The sequence below is a fragment of the Sminthopsis crassicaudata genome, chromosome 1 (genome assembly GCF_048593235.1).
Source record: "Sminthopsis crassicaudata isolate SCR6 chromosome 1, ASM4859323v1, whole genome shotgun sequence".
Taxonomy (NCBI): domain Eukaryota; kingdom Metazoa; phylum Chordata; class Mammalia; order Dasyuromorphia; family Dasyuridae; genus Sminthopsis; species Sminthopsis crassicaudata.
Window position 1 is genome coordinate 23,524,211 of NC_133617.1, and position 24,410 is coordinate 23,548,620.

Here is a 24,410-nt window from a genome sequence, read left to right on the forward strand (position 1 = left end):
GTTGCAGTGGTCCTCAAACTTTTTAACTAGGGGGCCAGTTCACTGTCCCTCAGACTGTTGGAGGGGCGGACTATAGTAAAAACAAAAGCTCACCCTCTGTCTCCATCCCTCAGCCCATTTGCCATAACCCAGTAGGCCACATAAATGTCCTCAGTGGGCCGCATCTGGCCAGTAGACTGTAGTTTGAGAACCCCTGGAACTTTAGGCCTTCCTGAACCTGATCTTTGGAGGTCCACCTTGGAGAGTGAAACAGCAGTAGTGACAGGGAGGAAAACAGCAGGGATCCAAAATCATAGTCCCACAGACTTTAGTAACTTTTTAGATGGTGAGTAAAAAGGAAGAGATAAGGATAATGCCGAGATACAGTAAAGTCTGGACTGGGGGCAGATGTAGGGGCAGGAAGATGGTTTCATCGGATACATTGTTGTGAGATACTTAGGGAACATCTAGAGATCTATATGAAACTTGGTGATGAGAAACTAGAGCTCGGGAGAGAGATTAGGGCAGGATTTATAGATTTCAAAATCATTTGCACAGAGCTTGAGCCTGAACCCATTGTAACAAATGAAGTCATCAAGTAAGATAGAATAAATAACGGTTTGGATCTGAAACATGACTGACGGTCCAGTAAAGAAATCTGAGAAAGAATGGTCAGGGAGAAAGGAGAAGAAATAAGAGGGAGGTGGAAATTCTATGTATTCACTCATAGTTTTATCAGTCATGGCTCTAAAACAGGATTTGTTTCCATCTAAAACACAGCTGATGATCCAGTAAAGGAATCTGAGAAAGAATGGTCAGGGAGAAAGGAGAAGAAATAAGAGGGAGTGATATCGTGGAAATTCAGAAAAGAGAGGACCCAGGAAAAGTCACTCCTCAGCCTCAGTCTTTAGTTTGTAAAACGAGAAAGGTAGTATGTGAATGGCTCTTGGGGCTGTGCTGAGAAAGGCACTTTGTAAATCAAAAAGCAATATGTAATTGTGCATTCTGATGTTACAGTGGAGATTCCTTTGGGTACAATTTGGAGTGGATATCCACCAAGGTCCCTTCCAATTCTCAGGTTCTGTGAGTCTCTGACTGCTAAGATGTCTTCCGATTCAAAATTTATGATTTCCTCTGAATTTGATTTCACGAGACAGCCCTAATCAGTCATTTGATCACATTTTTTTAAATCTATGAGGTACAGAGAATCCTTGGGGATGTAGGACACTTGAACCTATGTACACAGATGAGATTTCTAAGGAAGAGATTATAGAGAAATAAGAGGAAAGGACCCAAGGGTGCTATTCATGAATAGATGGTGCAGTGGTTAGGGCACTGCACCTGCAGTTAGGAACCTCTGACTTTAAATCTGACTTCTGACACTCATGACTTGTGTGATCCTGAGCAAGCCACTTGATTATTGGCCTCAGTTTCCTAAATGAGGGTAACAAGAGCACTTACCTTCTAAAGTTATGATAGGAAATGAGATAGTTCTAAAGTGATTTGAAAACCTTAAAGCCCTATGTAAAGGGTAGTTTTATGATGATTTTTATTGATGATGTTGATGGTCCAGTGAAATATACTGAGAATTGGTCAGACAGATAGGAACACGTACTTTACAGTGGAAAACATAGTAGATTTAGAGGCAGAAGAATTGGGTTTAAATGCTGAATTCTGCCACTTCCTAGCAGTATAATCTTGAGCAAATCGCTTCAACTCTGAATTGCCCCGATTTCCTCAATTAGAAAACGAGGAGACTGAAGTAGTTGGTTTCCAAGGTTAACTCTAGCTCGAGATCTCTAAACCTGGAGTTTGGGCAACTGAGAGAAGAAGGGATACATTTTGTCTTTTGAGCATACCTTGTGACTGTTTCCCAAAAATAACCATAATTCCAGTCACTTTAAAATGATATCTAATGTGATCCAAAGCTTGTGGGAAATGGTGTTCTTTTTAATCAAATTGTTTCATCTTTGGGATGAACTGGGAAATGTATCAGGGGCTACTGACTGTAATCAGTTTTTATTATTTTTTTTCCTTCTTGGGTGGGGGTGAAGGGAGGCTTAGTGCTAAGAGTAGAAACCATATCCTCATTGTGCTGTATTTTTTGTTTACTTTTACACATGTTTACATGTGTCGAATATAACCATCTTGAGAGCAGGAATAGTTTTGTGATTGTCTTTGCATCCCCAACATCCATCATAGTGCCTGGCACAAATAAGCACTTAATAAATGCCTATTGATGGATAATATCAATGTTAGTTATTATTATTGTACTGTTATTTGACCTTATAGTTTATCTTTCATTCTCACTCAATTCAGTGAGCCTTACTGGGGACCTACTGTGTGCTAAACCCTAAGAATATCCAAATAGTCCCTACCCTCAAAGAATCTATGGTCTCCAGGGGGTTGCAAAAGTTAAATAAATAAGTAAATACAAGCTAGTTTGAGAGAAAGAGAGTAGGGGAACAGTAACATGTCAGAAAGAGTAGGAAAAGCACATAAAACATAGGCCAAATAGAACAAGTCCTGAAGGCAGAGAAATCTGGTTTAGCTGGAACACAGAAACTGGGAAGGACAGAACTCATGATCTTTTCCACTCAAATCTACCCCTCACCCTATTTCGGTCAGGGGTGCCCTCACCCTTCCAGAAACTCAACTTCTCCATCTTGGTTTCATTGTCAATTCTCTCTGTCTCTGTCTCTATCTCTCTCATACACATGCACTCAAGTGTGTACACACACACACACACACACACACACACACACACACAATCTGTTGTCAAATGTCATTTTTACTGTTACCATATCAGATCTATCCCCTCGGTTCCACTCATTTGTTGTTTAGTTATCTCAGTCACGTCCAACTCTGTGCGACCCATTCGGGGTTTTCTTGGTAAAGAGATGGGAGTGATTAACAATTTCCTTTTCCAGCTAGTTATATAGATAAAGAAACTAAGGCAAACCAGTTAGGTGATATCCAGGGCCACACAGCTAGTAAGTGTCTGAAGCCAGATTTGATCGCAGGCAGATGAATCTTCTTGATTCCAAAGCCTGTGCTCTGTGCACTATGGCAGCATCCAGCTGCTTGTCTCCACTCATACAAATGCCACATTAGTTAGAAGCTTCCTTTCAGAGGCACTGTGCATTAGTTCAATTTTTTATATCCCCTAGGTCTAGCACACAGTAGGTAATTAAATACTTGTTGACTGACTATACTTATACTATAATAGCAGGGATATTGCACGAGATAGCTTTTCAGCTTCCTTCTAACTCTAAATCCATGATCCTGTAGATGTAGATACCTTGATTTTCATGTCCCAGAGTTGCTTGTGGAAACCACACAGTCGTTTTTTTTTTTTTTTTTTTTTGTTTTGTTTTTCTTCCACAAGAGGGCATCCTGAGCTGTGTTACTTGGGTGCTATCAAACTCCCGTCCCAACTTCCCTGAGTGGAACTGAACTTTTGTTCTTGGCTTCTTTTTTTTTTTTTTTTTTTTTCTCCACATCCCCCTTTGTTGCCAGGTTTCTGAAGTACTCAGTGATCCCCAGAAGTTGAGTGGGAAAGGGAGAAAATCCTTTTAAAATCAGCCTGATCTCTTTGTAAAGGGCAGCTTTGCACGTAGCCAACTCTCTATTATTTGGATCCTTTGGTGAGCCAATTTCTGTACAGCCCAGGCCTCTTGCTTCATAAATCTTGGATAAGACACTGAGCCCCTATTGCAGAGGAAATAGCACTGTAGTGTGAGGCAAAAGTCCAGGATATGAATACCAGTTCTGCTACCATATCTGTGATATTGGGCAAGTAAATTCTTCTTTGTGAACATGTGGGTTACATTAGATGAACTCTGATTCATCTAAGAAATGGCAAATCACTTCCCTCCATTTCCTGATTTATAAAATGGAGAGATAGATGAAATGGCCTCTAAGGTTCTACACTACCACATCCCCATCCCTGATTCTATGATTCTTCTGTTTCCTTATGGATTAAAAGGAAGAAGTTAGATGAGATAATCTCTTTTTTTTGAGAGGCAATTGAGGGGTTAAGTGATTTGCTCAGGGTCATACAACTGAAAGTATCAATTATCTGTGGTAGGATTTGAACTCAGGTTCTCTTAAGCCCAGGGCTTAAGATCCATTGCATCCCCTAGTTACCCCCTGGATGAGATGATCTTTGAAGAAGTTTGCATCTCTAATCTTCCACTGCTGTTCTTTCTCCTTCCTGTTGCTGTCTTGTGGCCATTACTGATTCAAAGCATAGAGGGGTCTTAGACATATTTCAGTCTGAGCTTCTTATTTTGAAGAGAAGGAAAATGAGGGTCTCAGGGAAATGAAGATTTGTCCAAGTCACACAGGTACTAAGTTGCAAAGCTGGGATTTGAACCCTCCAATCCATTGGTCTTTTCATGGCATGGTACTGCTTTTTCAGAGAGGAGTATGGGTAATTAAGAACAGAGAAAATAGAGCAGTGTGCTTGTATTTGGAAAGATTTCACATGGAAGAGATGGGAAGACTAGCAATTGAGAGCTGCAGAACTATCAGTGGAAGGGTAGATGAAGGACTGGCCTCAAGCCAGAGATACGAGTAGAATGTAAACTCCTTGAGAGCAGAGGGAGTTTTAGTTTTTGTCTTCTATCTCCTTTGCCTAATATGGTTCCTGCTACACAGAAGATGCTTTACAAATGTAGTTTGGTTATTCCTTCCTTTGTTAAAAGTAGCTTTGGGAGACGATGGAGACCAGTTCCAATGATCTTGTGATGAAGAGAGCCATCTATACCCAGAGAGAGGACTGTGGGAACTGAATGTAGATCACAACATAGCATTTTCACTCTTTTTGTTGTCGTTTGCTCGCATGTTATTTTCTTCATCATTTTCTTTTCTGGGTTTGATTTTATTTTTCTTGTGCAGCAATACAATTGTGTAAATATAAATGCATATATTGGATTTTGTTGTTGTTGTTGCTGAGGCATTTGGGGCTAAGTGACTTGCCCAAGATCACACAGCTAGGAAGTGTTAAGTGTCTGAGGCCATATGTGAATTCAGGTCGTTCTGACTTCAGAACTGGTACTCTATCCACTACATCAACTAGCTGTTCCATATATTGTATTTAACATATGTATATATATATATATATATATATATATATATATATATATATATATATATATATATATATATATATATATATATAAAATTTTTTTTTACCATGTTTAACATATATTGGATTACTTGCCATCAGGGGAGAGGATGGAGGGCAGGGAGAGAAAAATTTACAACACAAGGCTTTGCAAGGATCAGTATTGAAAAAAGTATGCATGTTTTGAAAATAAAAATCTGTGGGGCAGCTAGGTGGTGCAGTGGATAGAGCACTAGCCCTGAAGTCAGGAGGACCTGAGTTCAAATCTGGTCTCAGACACTTAACACTTCCTAGCTGTGTGACCCTCGGCAAGTCACTTAACCCCAGCCTCAGGGGAAAAAAAGAAAATAAAAAGCTGTAATAAAAAATTACTTTAAAATAGAAAAGAAAAAAAAGTAGCATTGGATAGTTCCAGAGGATAGCTAGATATTTATTATTGTTCCTTGGGGCACGTGTACTTCTTGTTAATTTCTGTGGAGTTACAGTGTAGAGTTAGAGTTCCTCATATCTTTTGTGTTATAGCCTTCCTTCTCTCCCCATTACTGCCCATTAGCCATCTAGAAGCCCAGAAATCTCTTCTCCAGATAATTTTTTAAAATGACAGTCAGATAGTATAGTGAATAGAATACAGAGTATAGGTTTAGGAAGACTTGAGTTCTAATTTCAGATATTTACTAGCTGTGTGATTCTAGGCAAATCATTTTACATCTGCCTTAGTTTCCTAATCTGTAAAATGGGAATAACAATAATAACTAGAATTATTGAATATCAAACAATATAATAATTATAAAGCACTTAGCACAATGTCTGACATATGGGTACTTAATGAATGCTTATTCCCCCTTAGGTGTATAAATTAAAATATAGAGGATTATAAAAGAAACTGGTTAGAATACTGTTATTTAAAAAAAAACAATCATTAAAAAACAGTTACCAAAAAAGTACACATAAATGATTGATTATCCTATGTCAAGGTTTCTCAAACTACAGCCCGCATGTGACCCACTGAGAACGTTTATGCAACTCACCAGGTTATGGCAAATGGGCTGAGGGGCACAGAGTGTGAGCTTTTGCTTTTACTATAGTCTGGCCTCCCACAGTCTGAGGGACAGTGAACTGGCCCCCTATTTAAAAAGTTTGAGGACCACTGTGTGCTCAAAGAGGACCAAAATGAGGTCATTATTTTGGGGTCCAGATACAGTGTGTCTTGACTGTGGCTGATTAGACCAATACAAGCTTAGAATGTACTATCAAAGGTCAGGCACACATAATCCATGTGAACATTCAGAGTGGAGATGTTTAAACTTGTGCATCTCTCGTTCCTGTTGAGTTACTGCAATTCTGCTCCTAGAGCACAGCAGCTTCTCTGATGAGGGCACGCCATGCTGAGTGGGCCTGTGCCCATGTCTCAACATTGATTCCAAAGTTCTTCAGAGAAACCTTGAGAGGGTCCTTGTATCACTTCCATCTGAACACGACTTGGGTGAATTCTCCGTAAAATAGCCTTTTAGGTAAATGTACATTGACATTCAAACTATGTGGTCAGCCCATTAGTTATACCCTCTGCAGTAAAGTTTGGCATTTCAGCTCATTAAAGGACCTCAGTGTCCAATATTTTATCTTACCAAATGATCTTCAGAATCTTCCTGAGACAATTCAAATGGAAGTGATTGAGTTTCTTGATGTGTGACCAGAAGGGACATAATCTCTCTCAGCAGCTTCATTTTCTTTACCAGCAAAATTGGGGATAATTACATCTACCTCTCAGGGTTGTTAATGAGAAACAAAGGCACCACTATAGGTAAAGCACTTGGCAAAAAAAATGTGCTATAGAAATGGACTATGCTGGAAGTGCCAGAGAAATCTTGGTTGTTGTTCCAAGTATGGGGAACACATTGGAAATAGTCTATGAGACATCATATAGTAAGGACTGAACCTGGAAAGTTGGAATGAAGCCAGATTAGAAGGGATTTTAAAATTAAAATTTAAAAATTAAATTAAATTTTAAATAAAATAAAATAAATTTTAAATTAAATTTTAAATAAAATAAAATAAAATTTAAATTAAATTTTAAATAAAATAAAATAAAATTTAAATTAAATTTTAAATAAAATAAAATTAAATTTAAATTAAATTTTAAATTAAATTAAATTAAATTTAAATTAAATTTTAACTAAAATTAAATTAAATTTAAATTAAATTTTAAATAAAATAAAATAAAATTTAAATTAAATTTTAAATAAAATAAAATAAAATTTAAATTAAATTTTAAATAAAATAAAATAAAATTTAAATTAAATTTTAAATAAAATTAAATTAAATTTAAATTAAATTTTAAATTAAATTAAATTAAATTTAAATTAAATTTTAAATAAAATTAAATTTAAATTTAAAAAATTTTAAAAGAAAACAAAAAATATATTTGTATTCAATCCTAGAGACAAGAAGGCTCTATCCTAGAGAACTTGAGATTCTTGACTAATGGAATGATGTGGTCATATTTGAGCTTTATATATGTCACTGCTAGTAAGTGCCTAAGGCAGAATTAGAATTCAAGCCTTCTTAACTCCAATTCCAATACTCTATATGCTCCAATACCTATATCGAACACTTCTTAATATTCCTACCTTCCTTCAAAGTTCAGTTCAAGGGGCCATGTCCTCCACAAGATCTGCCCCTCTTCCAAATGTCCATGCTGCCCTCTAATTACTAATACTCTCATTATAATGTAAGCTCCTTGAGGTCAGACTATTTTCATTTTTTTGTCTCTGCATCCTCAGTACCTACCACAATATCTGCCACATAATATTAACTTAAGTTTTTTTTTTTAAGGCAGATAAAAATGGTTCATGTGATTATTAAAAGATGACACTAGTTGGGGAGTGACTTGTCCAAAACCATATATTAACTTTCATGGCACGACCACTATTTTGTTCTTTGGAAAGAAAGTTCACTTGGATTTACCTGGTCTGACCTTGTTGGGGATGCAAGATGAGTCAGTGGCCTGGAGTGGGGGAGAATGTCACATAGATAGGAGGGGAGCAAATCTATCCCAAGGTAATTGAGGACAAACTATAGAACATCTCTCCCACAATTTCTTTGTAGAAGGCTCACTTCTTTTCCAACAATGGAGGATTTTTTTTCCCCCTACAAATCAGACAGTTGCCTCAGCTCACCACAGAAAAAGACCTTCCATGAATGGCATTTCTTTTTTTCCCCTCCAATCTTATATGAGTATTTTTTTTTTAAAAAAGAACACTGATCCTTAAGTAAAATAGAAATAAGCCTTTTAAAAAACAAATCTGTTCTTGAATTGAAAGATGCAGTAAGTTACATCTTTAGTAATCCTTTATTTGAGCATTTCAAAGAGTTTTGCTATCAATCTGTCTTGAACAGTTCCTGCTATAAAGAGAATGCTAGAAAGACCCCAGAGTCAGAGGGAAGCAGGTCGAACTTCTCAGGAGTTAATTATAGCATTATGTGAGGGCTACAGGAAATTATATTCAATACAACCATTGAGACAACTAACAGTCCAGGGATGGGGAGATTAGGAAAAAATTCAGTCTCTCATTATTCTAGTAGTTTCCCTCTGTTAATTATTTCCTATTTATCCTGTAGGTATCTTGCTTTGTATATGTTTGCATGTTCTTTCCTCTATTAGATTGTAAGCTCTTTGAGGGCAGGGATTCTCTTTTGCCTCTTCTTGTATTCTCAGTCCTTAGCACAGTACATAAGAGGCACTAAATAAATGTTTATTGATTGGTTGGCTGAAGATGGTGTTTTGCCTGCAAGTAGGAGAGGGACTCTATAAAGTGCAATTCAGAAAGAAAAGCATTTCAGGTGGCCCAACACAAGGTGAATCGCTCAATTACTTAGAGCCACTGAAGCTCGGGGCTCTTTTAGAGACTTCTTCTTGGCTAGCACCATTATTTTGGGAGAAATTAATGGGAAAACTTGGTCAACGATAACTACTTAGACCCTGAAGAAAGTGAGCAGGTTAATGTCTGAATCTGGATCTCAGATTTCAACTCTGAAAAATATGACGTTCTCGCCCCAAGTGAGGAAGTCGGGAGTCCAAATAGTGAGATGATACTTGTCTTCAAGGAGCTGTCATTCTACTGATAATGTAATTGTGGTTCATTTGCAAAACTAACAGAGCTTTGCAATAGTGATGGCAGTATAGCCATTTCTGTAGCATTTTCCTCTGTACTTTTGATGATTTGCCCTTGGTATTACTTGGATCCCCACAGTTTCCCTCTCTTATGGTCATTGGTCCTCAGTACTAAAGCAGGATGTCTCCTATCTCTTTTCCTGTTTTCCTGATCCCCCTGATTTTGGGTGACCTTTCTTCTTTAATCATCTTGCCTTTGTTTTGTATTTAATCCTCCCCTCTTTCTCCTCTCCCTTGTTCTCTATCTCTGTCTCTGAGTCTCTTCTCTCTCTGTCTTTGGTTCTCTCTTTCACTTTCTCTATGTCTGTCTGTGTCTCTGGTTCTCTATCTCTTTTTGTCTCTATCTGTCTCTGTCTCTGTGTCTGTCTTTCTCTGTCTCTCTGTTTCTGTCTGTTTCTGTCTCTGTCTCTGTCTCTGTCTCTGTCTCTCTCTCTGTCTCTCTGTCTCTCTCTCTCTCTCTTTCTGTGTGTGTGTGTGTGTGTGTGTGTGTGTGTGTGTTCATGTTGTCTTTCCAGATAAAACATAAGTTTCTCAAGGACAGGGACTGTTATATTTTTGTCTTCATACCCACAGAGTCTAGCACATAGCCCACACACTTATTCAAGGCTTTCTGGTTGGCTGATTTTTGTCTCTCCCCGTAGAATGTAAGCTCTCTGAAAGCAGAGACTATCATTTTTGTCTTTGTAAGTATTCCCACTCTTAGCCATATAGTAAGCGCTTAATAAATGTTTGTTGCTAGACTCCTTTCCTCATCATAGTTATTGTGGCTGTGATTATTATTTTATTCTCCTTTCTGTCCTTCTCTCTCCTAGGGTCAAGAAAAGGAACAAGCCCCTGAATCTGAAGATTCATAACAGTGTGGGCAGCTGTGAGAACATCCCATCGCAGCGTTCTCCCCTCCTCTCTGAGCGTTCTCTGCGGTCCTTCTTCGTGGGCTACCCATCCTTCCTTCCTTCCACTCCTCCGGTCCACCCCGAAGCCAACTTCTCCACCAGTAAGTCACAGGGACCACAGGGCGGCTGACCCTTGGTTTGCCCTTCTTCTGGGTGGGCTGCTTCCCTTCCTTTGCCTCAGTTTCCAAACTCTGCCAGGCCCCTGCAGAAACTTGGGACCTGGAGTGCCACAGAGGCTGGGCAGAGGAGGGGGTGGCTCACGCTCTCAGCCAGGTGCGTTTTTCTTAGCTTTCTCTCTAAGGCTTCTGAACCATCTTCTGAGGATGGTGCACGTATCATCAGGTGCTCCTTTCCTCCTCTTTGGGTTTCTGTCTTTCTTTGGATTGTTTTGAAGAGAGGGGAAAATTGATGCTTGAAAGGCTGAATTGCAGCTATCATTACTGAGTGTTCCTAGCTGGCTCACTGCAGGTGGAAAAGAGAGACGGAGATAAACACTTAATGGGTTAAAGGAGTGCTCTTTTGGCTTCAGAGTGCTGAGCTTTATTTTGTTGTTTGTTTTCTGCTCTTTCTGCCTCTTAATATCCAGAATGATTAAAAGAATTTATATTTGAAATGCAAGCCAATGTGTATCATGCCTTTCAATGTCTCAGAGGTGCATTTAGTCCCCAATCTGCCTTGTCTGTCTCTGTTAGTGAGAGCTGGTAGTGAGTGCTTCTCTACCTCCAACTCTCAAAGACTTCTGGGAAAGGTTGGTGTCCATTGTTTAAAGTAGAGAAGTAAGATCCTTCCTTAGGGAGTTTTGTGATAAGCTAGGGCTGTTATAGTGGACAAACCTCCATGAAGGTTCAAATTCTATTTCTGAGATTCATTAGTTGTACGATTATGGGGGAAAAACATTTGGAGGATCTGGAATTCAGTTTCTTCATCAGTAAAATGAAGGGATTGGACTAGATGTCCTTTGACGTTCCTTTCAGTTCCAGGTATACAACTCTGAGTCATTTAACCTCTTTGTACCTCAGTTTGCTCATTTGTAAAGTGAAGAAAATCAGGTAAAGTTCTGATATCATATAGATGAGGTCTATTTTGCAAACTTTAAATACCAAATACGGAAGGGTCTGTTACTTCATGTGCATGAGGAACTCACATGCACAAGAAAGAATCTGATGTGTAAATTGGTTGTGATAAGGAATAATAATTCTTATTAACACTGTCATTTTAAATTTATTTATTAATAATATAACAACATTGTTTTTGATGTATCCGAAAATGTTGAATATATTACCTAGAAGCTTGCAGGAGGGTATAAGTATAGTCATAAGGACATAGCTTTAATGGAGCAGCCAATGTCAATAAGGACAAAGAGATAAACGAGCAATTTGTTAAGAAGCTATTTGAGAATGGCCTTCTGGATTGTAGCTTCGTATGTGGGAATGAAAAATTCTGGACCAGGGATGGAGTATAAGTAATGAGGGTTGGTAAAAATATATGATGTGAGGCCTTGCAAATCAAATTCAAAGGACCAAAAAAAGGAGGGGGAAAGAGAAAATTGCCTATATACATCCACCAAGGCAGATGCTACAGAGGGTTACTTTAAGTAACTTCTAGATGAGGGTGAAAGAGGAGAATATAAAAGCTGGCTTCCTTTTACATAAAAACAATAAAAGTAGCACCAGCAGCAGCAATAACCAAGAAACCTAAGATCTTAGAAAATGTTTTATACTTATTCTATTCTGTATCACTTCTTTCAAGTCTTCCCAGGTTTCTCTTCAGCCATCTTTTTTAAACTTTTTTTTTTGTAAAACAATAATATTTTCCATCACATTCATATACCATAATTTGCTCAAGCAATGGGAGAAGAGCAAGGAAATAAGCAATTATTAAACCCTTATTATGTACCAGCGATTATATCAAATATTTCATTTGATCTTTACAATAAGCCTTTGAGATAGATGCTATTAACGAGGGAATTTCTATCATGGATCTGATTTCCACCTACAAGGAAGAATTGTTACGGGAATAGAAACAATGGGTATCTTGACAGATATTCATGACACCTTGGTATTTGTTATATAAGAAAGATAGTGTCTGACATGGCCCTTAGATTTATAATGGTATAGGGAAAGGATAAGGCTGCATTCTGTGCCCTAAAATTCTGGAGAAAGGAATGGAAAGTTCCCAATAATTAAATTATGAAGTCACAAAAAGAAGCAATTCTGATGAGAAAGGAAAAAAAAATCAGATTGGGACACGGAGTAGTTTAAAGTGATGAATGTGGATGCACAGTTGGGTGGCTTCAGAATTGGTTCAATCATCGGACATAAAGACTAGTCATTTACAATCCAGCGTTATCATGAAAGGACTGATCCAAGGATCCGTACTTGACTCTGTACCGTTAAATAATTTTTATCAGTAGCTTGAATAAAAGGATAGAAGACATATTTGTTCAATTTCCAGATGGCAAAAACCTAAAAGAACTGGCTAAAATGCTGGTTGAAAATGGATATAAAAGATATCGAAAGACATTTGGGTTAAATATAATTAGATAACAGAATCAATATAAATTCTTAACCTTTTCTACCAAAAATAATCAGCTTTACAAGTCTAGAATGGGAGAAATGTGGCTAGGTAACTTGTCTAAGAAGATCTGGGTGGAGAAGGAGGAATTGCTAAGTGGACTGCAAGCTTAATGAGTTTTTCATAGAATGTAATTATCAAAAGAACTAATGTGGTCTTGAGCTACATTCAGAGCTGCCTAGTGTCCAGGTCTCGGGAGGTGAGAACACCACTGGTTTCTTCTGCTCATATCTGATTCCTGTTTTATTTGTTGTCTTCCTGAATGTTGTGCGAATGTGGTTGAACTCTGTATCACTGTGAACAAAAAAACAGTCCTTTTCTGTCCTAGGTCCCCTAAGAATACTGAGAAATTTACAGTGGAATTAAGGAAAACATCTGTTCTCCAGTAATCATCTGCCTTTTAGTGCCAATGTCTTATGTCTGCATACATGTATGTGTGTGTATCTGTCTTCTGGGATATGTTCATATGCTTCACAATATCAAAAGAATAGAGAAATCTTACATTCAAAATGTTAAATCCCTAATTATTCCTCATCTTCCCAGCTTAAGGGAATTTCATGATTTCAAATTCTGAGATTCCATTTATTTATTGTTCAGGTCCCTCTTTCCAATCTCCCAGCTCTCCCAACACTGCCTCTATTTGAAAAGACCAAATGTTTGGAGCTGCTTTTGTCTCTTTGTGCCAAATGCAAAATCCTGGGTATAAGGCTGCCTCCAGGGATATGTCTGTCTAACTTTCTCAGCCGAAAACCTTGTCTCATATTTTAGTGAAAAAGTTGAGGCCATTTGCTATGAGTTCCCTCTTCTTTCTACATTTTCACATCACTCAGATGCCTTCCAATGTTCTTATCCTTTATCCCTACCTCACAAAATGAAGTGGTCCTTCTCCCTTTCAAGGCAACCCCCTTTGCATGGACAAGCAACCCCCCCACCCCATGCTAGCTCACTTCCCCCAGCAAATTATCTTCTCTATCCACCCCATTTTCTCACTTATCTTCAGTCTCTCTCTTTGTATTGACTGCTTCTCTACTTCTCTTCTTACTTCTAATTCTCTACTACTTAATACTCTACTATCTAGAAACACGCAAAAAATGGAGACATGGAGATGTCTCCTCTATCCTCTAGAAACCCTCTCCTCTTCTTTCTACCCTGACCACTAATTGTCCTAAATTTCTCCTCCCTTTCATGGAGGTTTAGCTTCCATGGCTAAACTTGAGCAGTGTTAAACACCTTAGGGGCCTCTACATTGTCTCATCCTCTTCTAAACTCTTTGCAAAGCTGGCTTTTAATTTCATAATTCATCTAAAACTGCCTTCTAGGCTGTTACCTGTTCTCTTAATTGGCAAATGCAATGATCTTCTCAATCTTTATCTGTCTTGCCCTTTCTGATACTGTCATACATCCTCTTCCCTCTAGTTTTTTTTTTTGTTTGTTTGTTTTGTTTTGTTTTGTTTTGTTTTTGTTTTTGTTTTTGTTTTGTTTTGTTTTTTTTTTGTTTATTTTTTTTTGTTTTTGTTTTTGTTTTTTTGGCACTTCTCTTTCTTGATTCTCTTCCTACCTTTGCTGGACCTTCATCCAACTTGTTCCCTCTAACCATGAATGAGTGACCCTCAAGATCTTCTTCACTTAGACCCTCTTCTTTTTTCCTTCCATACTATTTTGCTTAGGGATCTCATAGTTCTCATGGTTTCAATTATCATTTCTTTGCTGATGATCCTTCCATCAATTTATCCAGCTCTGACCTCTCATCTGACTTTTGTCCTCACATCTCCAACCACATATTGGACATCTCAAACTGGATGTTCCTATATAAAATGTAAACTCAACATACTCAAACAGAACTTGTTATCCTTCCCCTCCACCAACCCCTTCCCCCCAAAAAAATCTCTCTTCTATTCCTCACAGTTAAGGGCAAAACCAACTCCTTGTCACCATGTTCAAACCTAGGTCATCCTTAACTCATCCCTCTTTCCTCTTTTTTGTTATCGGAACTGAAAGTGTGCGGTAAAACATATCTGGAAGCAGGAGTTGAAGAATGATTATGATTCCCAAGTTCAGCAGCTGGGAGGCTGGGAGGAGACCTGACTGATGATCCCTTATACCAGCCTGTTCATTCCCCAGAGCCTCTGGGCTGCTTGCTTAAGAAGGAGTTCCTGCCAGTAGCCTTTTCCTAATAATAAGATCCTTGATTTCAAGATGGAAGGGAACTCTCAATCAGTTCCCAAATTTTGTCATTTCTACCTTCAGGATATCATATATATATATATATATATATATATATATATATATATATATATATATATATATATATATATATATATATCCCCTTGATTGAAGTATCCATTCCCTCAAAATCAACCAATGGATTCATCAACACACACTTATTAAGCACCTGCAGGATGCCAGGCAATGTGCTAAATGCTTGAGAGACAAGTGGGGAGGGGTAGCCAAATCCCTGTAAGAGGAAGGTAAGTGGGCTGCATCTGTGACTTTTCACTGGCTGTTGCCTTGCCTGGAATTGTCAATAACTTGGCCCAGAGTTTCTTGATTTGCCTTTGTGCTCTGTCCAGGACTGTGGAAAAAGAAGTCCCAGAGCTGCTTTTAAGTGGGATTGTTGAGTCATGATCTGGATGGTTCCTTAGAGACCAACTCAATCAACTCCCTAGATTTACAGATGAGGAAATTGAAGGCTAAGAAGGTTAAATTATTTGTTCAAGGTCACATGAATATTAAGTATCAGAGAGGATTTGAACTCACTTTTTGAAAAAGGGAGCTGGTGAAGACAGAGAAAGAGCCAGAACCAGAGCCAGAGATTGAGAGAGAGAGAGAGAGAGAGAGAGAGAGAGAGAGAGAGAGAGAGAGAGAGAGAGAGAGAGAGAGAGAGAGAACAGAGAGAGAGAGAGAGAACAGAGAGAGAGAGAGAGAGAACAGAGAGAGAGAACAGAGAGAGAGAGAGAGAGAGAGAGAGAGAGTGAGAGAAAGAGACAGAGACAGAGAGAGACAGAGACAGAGACAGAGAGACAGAGAGAGTGAGACAGTGAGAGAAAGAGAGACAGAGACAGAGACAGAGAGACAGAGAGACAGAGAGAGAGAAAGCTTGTGATTTAGTAGGAAAGAAAGTAGTTTAACCCTTCCTATGCTACTCCTAAATTCCATCTCAAATATGTGAATAGAGCTGACTAGCCCAACAAGATCCTCTTCCTCCTTTTTTGCACTTCTCATGCACTTTGACTTTTAGATTTCTCATGGACTGATTAATGGATCAATCACATTCAGTCATTCCATCTCCTACCTCCGTGTCTTTGTCTAGGTTGTCGTTCATACTCTGAAGCTATGGCCTCCTCATCTCTGCCTCAGCATCCTTTAAGACTCACCTCAACTCACATTTAAGGCACTTCCTCTAGGAAACCTATTATATATTCCTTCTGATTTCAGATTTTAGCATTGGTAACTTCCTCAAATGAGCTTTGAACACTTGTTTTTTTTTTTTTTTTTTTTTCAAATAAAATGTAAACCCCTTGAGGGCAAGACCTATTTATTTTTTCTGCACTCCCCACTACCTGGCACATAGCAAGATGTAATACATGCTTTTTAAATTGAGTTGAATCTACTCAGGGGCTCCCTGCGGGCTTTTTATTATGAAAACTGAAAGTGTGCTGTAGAACATATTTGGAAGCAAGAGTAAAAGAATGGTTATGATTCCTAAGTTTAGCAGCCGGGAAGCTGGGAGGAGACCTGACTGATAGTCCCATGTACCAGCCTGTTCATTCCCTAGAGCCTCTGGGCTGCTTGGCAAAGGAGTTCCTGCTAGTCATCTTTTCCTAATAATAAGATCCTTGATTTCAAGATGGAAGGAAACTTAGATCTGTGAAATGCACTCTTTTTAGAAATAAGGAAACTGAAGTCCAGACAGGGCATTGCAGAGAGAGAATATTGTGAAATTGAGATCTCATGACTGTCTGAAAGCTGTCCCGTGGAATAGGTATTATTATGCTTGTTTTGTTGGACCTAGAAGCTTACCCAAGATCACATAATGGATTTAGGATTTGAACTCAGGTTTTCTTGCTCTACATCTATTCTATGCTGCCTTTACTTGACAAATTAGTGAGGATTAATCAATCAAAAAACATTTATTAATGCCTACTATGTGCCAGACACTATGCTAAGTAATCACGGGGTATAGATTGCCCCAAATGACAGTCCCTGCCCTGCTCTCAGAGAGCTTATAATTTTAGGATGGAGATTAGATGCAAACAAATATATAAAGGAAGCTATACACACAGGCTAAAAAGGAAATCATTAACAAGAAGGTACTGGAAATAAAAGGGAATTGAGAAGCCCAAAGAAGATGGGATTTTAGTTGGGACTTAAACCCTGCTAGAGCTTCTTGTTCTTGTTCTTCTTGTTCTTGTTCTTCTTGTTCTTGTTCTTCTTGTTCTTGTTCTTGTTCTTGTTCTTCTTCTTCTTGTTCTTCTTCTTCTTGTTCTTCTTGTTCTTCTTGTTCTTCTTGTTCTTGTTCTTGTTCTTGTTCTTGTTCTTCTTCTTCTTCTTCTTCTTCTTCTTCTTCTTCTTCTTCTTCTTCTTCTTCTTCTTCTTCTTCTTCTTCTTCTTCTTCTTCTTCTTCTTCTTCTTCTTCTTCTTCTTCTTCTTCTTCTTCTTCTTCTTCTTCTTCTTCTTCTTCTTCTGTTATCAGTATGACTCCTACTTATTCATTGCTTGAGGCACAGGGGCAGGTTTTTTGGTGCTGATCTGAGCCTTGCAAGGAGTCCACTATCTGGGAAGTGGTCACACATCTTTTAGTAAGGAGCTCAATAGCAATGTAAATGTAAGCACTGACAGAGGAGTATATATGGCCCTAAGGGGTGTTCTAGGTCTGTAATAAGGCACTGTGAACAACACAACACTATGACTTAGGAACCTGATGTAGGAACCCTTCCCCAAACAGTGACTTCAGGGCTCTGCAGCTTGGGGGTTGTTATACATATTTAGAATTCTTCTTCTTTTCTTCTTCTTTTTCTTTTTCTTGTTCTTGTTCTTCCTTTTCTTCTTCTTCTTTTTCTTGTTCTTTTTCTTCTTCCTTTTTTTCTTCTTCTTGTTCTTTTTCTTGTCCTTGTTCTTGTTCTTCTTGTTCTTCTTGTCCTTGTTCTTGTTCTTCTTGTCCTTCTTCTTCTTCTTCTTCTTCTTCTTCTTCTTCTTCTTCTTCTTCTTCTTCTTCTTCTTCTTCTTCTTCTTCTTCTTCTTCTTCTTCTTCTTCTTCTTCTTCTCTCTTCTTTTTCTTCTCTCTTCTTCCTCTTCTTTCTTCTTCTTCACTACTATTCCATAATAAAGGATCACAAGAATTCTGAGGTGGAAGGGGTCTTAGCAGCCATGTAGAACATATACACCGGAAACAAAATCTCTCCTATAATACACTGAGTGGTCAGACAGATTTTGATTGGATATCTCTAGTGACCTTCCAAGGTAGTGCATTCAACTTTGGAATGACTCTGATTGTTAGGTAACTTGTCATATCTCAGTTGCATTGTTCAAAACTTTTAACCTAGTGTTCTTTCTACACGAAGCAAAACAAGCATAATAATACCTCTTCCACATGACAGCTTTGTAAGAGCTTGTGGATAACTCATTTCCTGAGATTCTTATTTCTCAGTTTTCTCTCTCCAAAATTACTTCGTGTTTCATTTGTTAATATTTTGTGTTAACTATGAAACCTATCTTAATCTCCAGTATTAAGCCTGGAATCAGGAAGATTCATCTTCTGGCCTTAGATACTTAATAGCTGTGTGAACCTGGGCAAGTCACTTAATTTTGTTTGCCCCAGTTTCCTCATCTGTAAAATGAACTGGAGAAGGAATTGGCCAATCACTCCTATATTTTTGCCAAGAAAATCTGGTTGGGGTCACTAATATGTGGATATGATTGAAATGACTGGACAAAAATAACAGGCAGCCAAAGATACAATTAATTCTCATCAAGCTAGGTGAGGCAGCTAGGCTATGAAGTGGAGAGAGCACTGAACCTCAAATTAGGAAGACAAATTCAAATCCAGCCTCAGACATTTGTTAAATGTCTGACCTTGAACAAGTCACATCCCTATTTGCCTCAGTTTCTTCATCTATAAAATTGGAATAATAATAGCACCTAGATACTAGGTTTTGTGAGGGTCCAATGAGATAATATTTGTGAATTGAAATCTATAATTATAAGTATTTTTATTATTACCAAGCTGGAGAGTGTGTCCCTGGAAACAGATACCCTCCCATGTAGAATAATTCTGCCCATTAGTGTCATGGGTACCAGGCTTACCCCTAGAAGAGTGGTGATAGGCTGCCTCATTAGTGAGAAACAAGAACCCTTGGAGACAGAAGCTTGCAGATTCTCCAGCATACTGGAGGCCCCTTGGAATCTCAAGGCACTGAGTCACTTTAGGGTGTTTGTAAGAAGGGCTTCATCTATTTTGGGAATCCCCTGACTGCCATCTTCCTGCTGCAGCTGCCTGGGAATGATAGAAGCTTGAGGTTATAAGTGTTCTTGTTTACAGAGCCTGCCAACCAACCTGACTCATGGTGTCATCCTCCTCAGGACAGGAAGGGTCCTTTCATGCTGTGGTGATTGGAGCTCATATTTTCCAATTTCATTTACAGAATGTTTTGCTCCATCTCTCTGGATTCTCAAGACCCCAGAAAACAGAGAGAAAGAGTGTTTCCCCCCCCCATTTTACAGATTGAAAATAAACAAAGGCTTGTGGTTGGAGGGGGAAGGAGGAGGTAACCTATTTAGTTACATGGAGTACAAACGTGATATTGTGAAAATAAGGCTGGATTAGGAGTCAGAAGTCCATAGTTCAAATTCTGCATTGAAAATTTACTAGCTATATAATCCCAGACAAGTCATTTAACTACCCTGTATCTCAATTTCTTTATCTGTAAAATGAATAGAATGAATAGAGCCCCCTTCTAGCTCTAAATTTGTTTTTTTCCTATGTTATAATTTTTAATATTTTATTAGTAAAACTTTTATTTTCAAAACATATGCAATCAATATAAACCCTTGCAAAACCTTGTGTTCCAATTTTTCCCTCTCTTTCCCTTCCCCCTCCTCTAGATGGCAAGTAATCCAATATATGTTAAACATGTGTAATCCTTCTATACATATTTCTACAATTATCATCTAGCTCTAAATTTGTGATCCTACATAAGGGAAGAGGTAGATTTGGAATCCAGGGCTTTCTGAGTCAAACCCAGGGAACTTTCACTATATTATGTTGCCCTGAAGTTATTACCCCAATTTCAGGAGTAATAATCTATTGTAGACCCAGAAACCGAATAATGATGACTATTATTAAGGAGATACTGATAAATCTTATTTGCTTTAAAGCCCTATATCTAACATTTAATAATACTCCTTTCCCCCAACTCCATTCTAGTCAAATTGACTTGCTGTTTCCTTGCCTGTTTTTGTCAAAGTTGTCCTCCATGCTTGGAGTTTTCTTTCTCTTCACCTTTGCCTCCTAGAATCCCAACTTCCTTTAAAGCATAGCTCCAGAATCACAACCTATACAAGATTCCTGATCTTTTGACCTATCGGCATTCTCTTCCTCTTGGAATGACTTAGTATTGCTTCTGAGAGGGGGAGAAACATTGTGTGAATCTTACACTCATCAGAGTTGGCTCAAAGGGAAAATAATTGACATTTGTTTTACAGAGAATCTTCTCTCATCTCATTAAAAAATGGGAGAGGAAAAGGGAAAAGGAAAAGAGTAATAAGGGAAGGGTACAAGAAAGGGGAAGGGATTCAAAGGGAGGAGGGAGAGATCCTAAAGAGGGAGAGCTGCATGATGCAAGTGGGGCCCATAAGTTTAATACTGGGGAAGAGGGTAAGGGGGAGGGGGCAAGAAAAAGAAAAGCATATTCTGGAGATAATATGATGGCCGGAAATACAGAATTAGTAATTTTAACCGTAAATGTGAATGGGATGAATTCTCCCATAAAGTGGAGATAGCAGACTGGATGAAAAGTCAGAACCCTATAATATGTTGTTTACAGGAAACACATTTAAAGCAGGGTAATACATACAGAGTAAAGGTAAAAGGCTGGAGCAGAATCTATTATTCTTCAGGTGAAATCAAAAAATATTATTGCTTCTGAACTTAATGAATGATTCCCTTCTCTCCCTCTTCCTACTCAAAAGAAAGTAAGCTCCTTGTATCCAGAGACCAATTCATTTTTGTATTTGTTTTCCCAGTGTCTGGTATGGAACATAATAGGCACTTAATAAATTTTCTTGTGTTAAATTGATTTTTATATGATGATGTTTGGTTACAATCCTAGATTAAAATATATTTGAGAAGCTAATGTGATTGAATTGAGCCAAATGTCAACTCACAGTGTGTTTTTAAAAATTACTTTCTATTTATATAAACCAGGTCAAATAACTTTCCAACCACTAGGTGGAATCGATAGTCACTCACTTGATCCTGTTCATTAAAGAGCATCTTGGTCCAGAGAAGGCCTGTCCTAACCATGGTGATTTGTGCTTTATCTGTTTTGGACAACTATTGAGTAAGAACTGTGCTCATTATGGTCCTGAAAGGTTGTTACTTTTTCCTTTTTCAGTCCTGCCTCTCTCTATTGGACAGCACTGACTCACTGTCAAAAAGAAAGTGTATTTGTGCATTTACCCAATTGTAAATCAGTCCTAAGGCCCTCTCCACTGGTGAAACATCTGTCCATTTTGACCTTGATCTTCTTTTATAAACCATAGTCACGGATATCTTGGCTCTCCACATAAATAGATAAATATGCTTTTTTTATTCTGGGCAGATAAACATAAAAATCTGCTTGATAAGCAGATAAATAGTTAAAACTATTGAGAGAATTGAAATAGGGATGGCCTGTGATTTCTTTGCTACTGGGAAACTCCTACTGATGAAGCTTGACACCTTTTTCAGAGCTTTTAGTCTTGAAGGGTTAAGTTAAATGATTCACTCAGGGTCATACAGCCACAATGTGTCAGAGATTGGACTTGAATCTGGGTTATTTTTGGTTTTGAAGCTGATTATCTACTCCTTCAATGCTTAATAACAAGAGGATATTATAATTTAATTTCAGAACCACAGAACCTCAGATATGGAAGTAAAATGGACAAAAGACTGGCCCCTACATCCCTGGGTCAAGGGGCCTCAGGCTTATAGGAAAATGTTGCTTAAACTAAATTAAGGGAAGTGTTATGTTCAGACTGAGCCTCATCTCCCGGTTCATGAGACCCCTAGACTTTCTGAGAAGTGTATGTCTAACAAAGTCACAACATTGCAAAACATGCCAACAGTGTCGTCCAGACACTTCCCCATTGTAAATGAGAAACTGTGTCAATGAGTCCCAAAATTTGTAACTGCAAGGCTGTACCCGAATGTGGCAAACAGGCTTAAAAGTGTACCTCATTAAAGGTTCAGGGCTGATCTCTACTAGCTGTCTAGTGGGAGTCAGTCACTGGCCAGCTAATAAACAATGCTTTGAATAATTTGGTCAGAACAGGAGGAATACAGAGAGTTTTGGAGAGACTTACATCAACTGATGCTGAGTGAAACGAGCAGAACTAGGGGATCATTGTATACTTCAACAACAATACTATATGAAGATGTATTCTGATGGAAGTGGATATCTTCAACATAGAGAAGAGCTAATCCAACTCCAATTGATCAATGATGGACAGAATCAGCTACATCCAGAGAAGGAACACTGGGAAATAAGTGTAAACTGTGAGCGTTGTTTTTTTTTTTTTTGTTTTGTTTTGTTTTGTTTTTCTTCCCAGGTTATTTTTACCTTCCGAATCCAATTCTTCCTTTGCAACAACAACAAAATTCGGTTCTGCACATATATATTGTACCTAGGATATACTATAAAATACTTAATATGTATGGGAATGCCCACCATCTAGGGGAGGAGGTGAAGGGAAGGAGGGGAAAAACTCGGAACAGAAGGGAGTACAAGGGATAATGTTGTAAAGAAAAAAAAATTACCTATGCATATGTACTATCAAAAAAAGTGTTATAATTATAAAAATTAATAATAAAAAACCCCAATAATTTGGTCAGAGCTGTCTATCTGGTGTCAGTCCATTTCAGAAGATAGCCCAATTAATTTGACTGTCCTCTAAGCATTTATTAAGCACTTGCTGTGTGCCACATTCTCTCTAGGCATTAGAAACATGAAGACAAAAATGAAATAACTCCTGCCCTCAAGAAGCATATATTCTACAATGACCTCAGCAAGTAATCATCCAACTGAATAGCCACTCTGTCCAGAGGCAGCCCATTTCATTTTGGGAGCACGTTAAGGGGTCATTGTTTCTCAACAGTCTGGAGTCTAGTTAATTGGGCCTCAGTTTTTTCTCTATTAAATGAAAGGGTTAGATGATATGATCTCTGAGGTTTTTTCCAGCTTTAAATACTATGACATAAATAGGCAGGGTATTTCATTCCAACAAACATTTGTTAAACACATACTGTGTGTAAAATTAGGTGCTGTGGGGGGGACACAAAAATGAATAAGAAACTCTCTGCCCTTAAGAAATTTAATACCTAGTAGCATAAAGGCGGAGTGAAATGACATACAGAATTATCTATAACATAAAACAGAACACAGTCAATTCTTTGGATACTCTTGAAGAAATAAATTTACCTTCTGACTGGGGTGAGGATTTGGGAATGGGGTGGTAGGAAATTCAGGAAATCTTTGTTGAAAGAGATGAATAGATCAGGGAATGCCAGATCTGGAAGAACCCTGAGAACAGAAAATGTCAGAGTTTTAGAAGAGAGAGTGTCATAACTGGAAGGTGTCTTAGAACTGAAAGTGTCAAAGCCGAAGGGGTCTTAGAACATAAACTATCAAATTTGGGTGAGGCCTTAAAAATAGATTATGAGAGCTGGAAGGATCTCAGAACCCGAGAATATCAGAGCTGGGAGGATGGAATGGACCTTGAAAGGTGGGGAGAATTTCTAATGAGGAAAGAAGAAGTAGGAGTCAGGAGCAGGCATTTCAGACAAGGGGAACAGAGTCAAATGCAATTTATCTGACTATTCCTTTCCCCCTTCTTGCCTCCTACTCTCCCTTCATGCTCTCATCTTAACTAGTATGAATCCAAACAAGGAATATAAAAGCAGCTGCGAACATTTGTCAGAGCTGCTACTAAAATTCAGCTCCTCTGGCTTTAAGACCAGAGCCTCAGGCACCCTAATTTGTCTTCTCTCAGGAGAGGTGCTTCCTTGCCTAGAGGGATATTCTTCCAAGAGGTTTAAGTAGGGGTATTCAGAATCAGCCATCCTGCTGTAGGTACCAGTTTGTCCTTTCTTCTCTAAGCAGGCTGGGAAAATTTCTGGACTGCTTAGTAATTTGGTAAAGCCCCCCTTTCAGTGGACTTGGCCACTTCTTTCCTTTCTGCCCCCTTTCTCTAAAAGTATGGACGTTGCACGTGGTAAACAGAAGTTTAAATGAATGGATCCCCACACTTCTGTCACAACCTTTGGAGACAGGTAATACAGATATGACTATTTCCATTTTATAGATGTAGAAACTGAGATTCTAAGTGACTAAATGACTAAAGAGTACAGGTTTTAGAACTGACAAGGAAATGAGAGACCTTATAATCAAATCTCATTTTGATAATA

At 38.3% G+C, this 24,410-nt stretch overlaps 1 protein-coding gene across 2 annotated transcripts in view; it reads left to right on the plus strand.

The window, feature by feature from the left end:
• The window catches only part of KSR2 (kinase suppressor of ras 2), a 600,040-nt gene that overhangs the window by 327,981 nt on the left and 247,649 nt on the right, over positions 1 to 24,410 (plus strand). For both annotated transcript variants that reach the window (XM_074296724.1, XM_074296733.1), the window contains exon 5: positions 10,094 to 10,275. In XM_074296724.1, the coding sequence (XP_074152825.1) occupies positions 10,094 to 10,275 (182 nt within the window). The remainder of the gene's footprint in view (positions 1 to 10,093; positions 10,276 to 24,410) is intronic.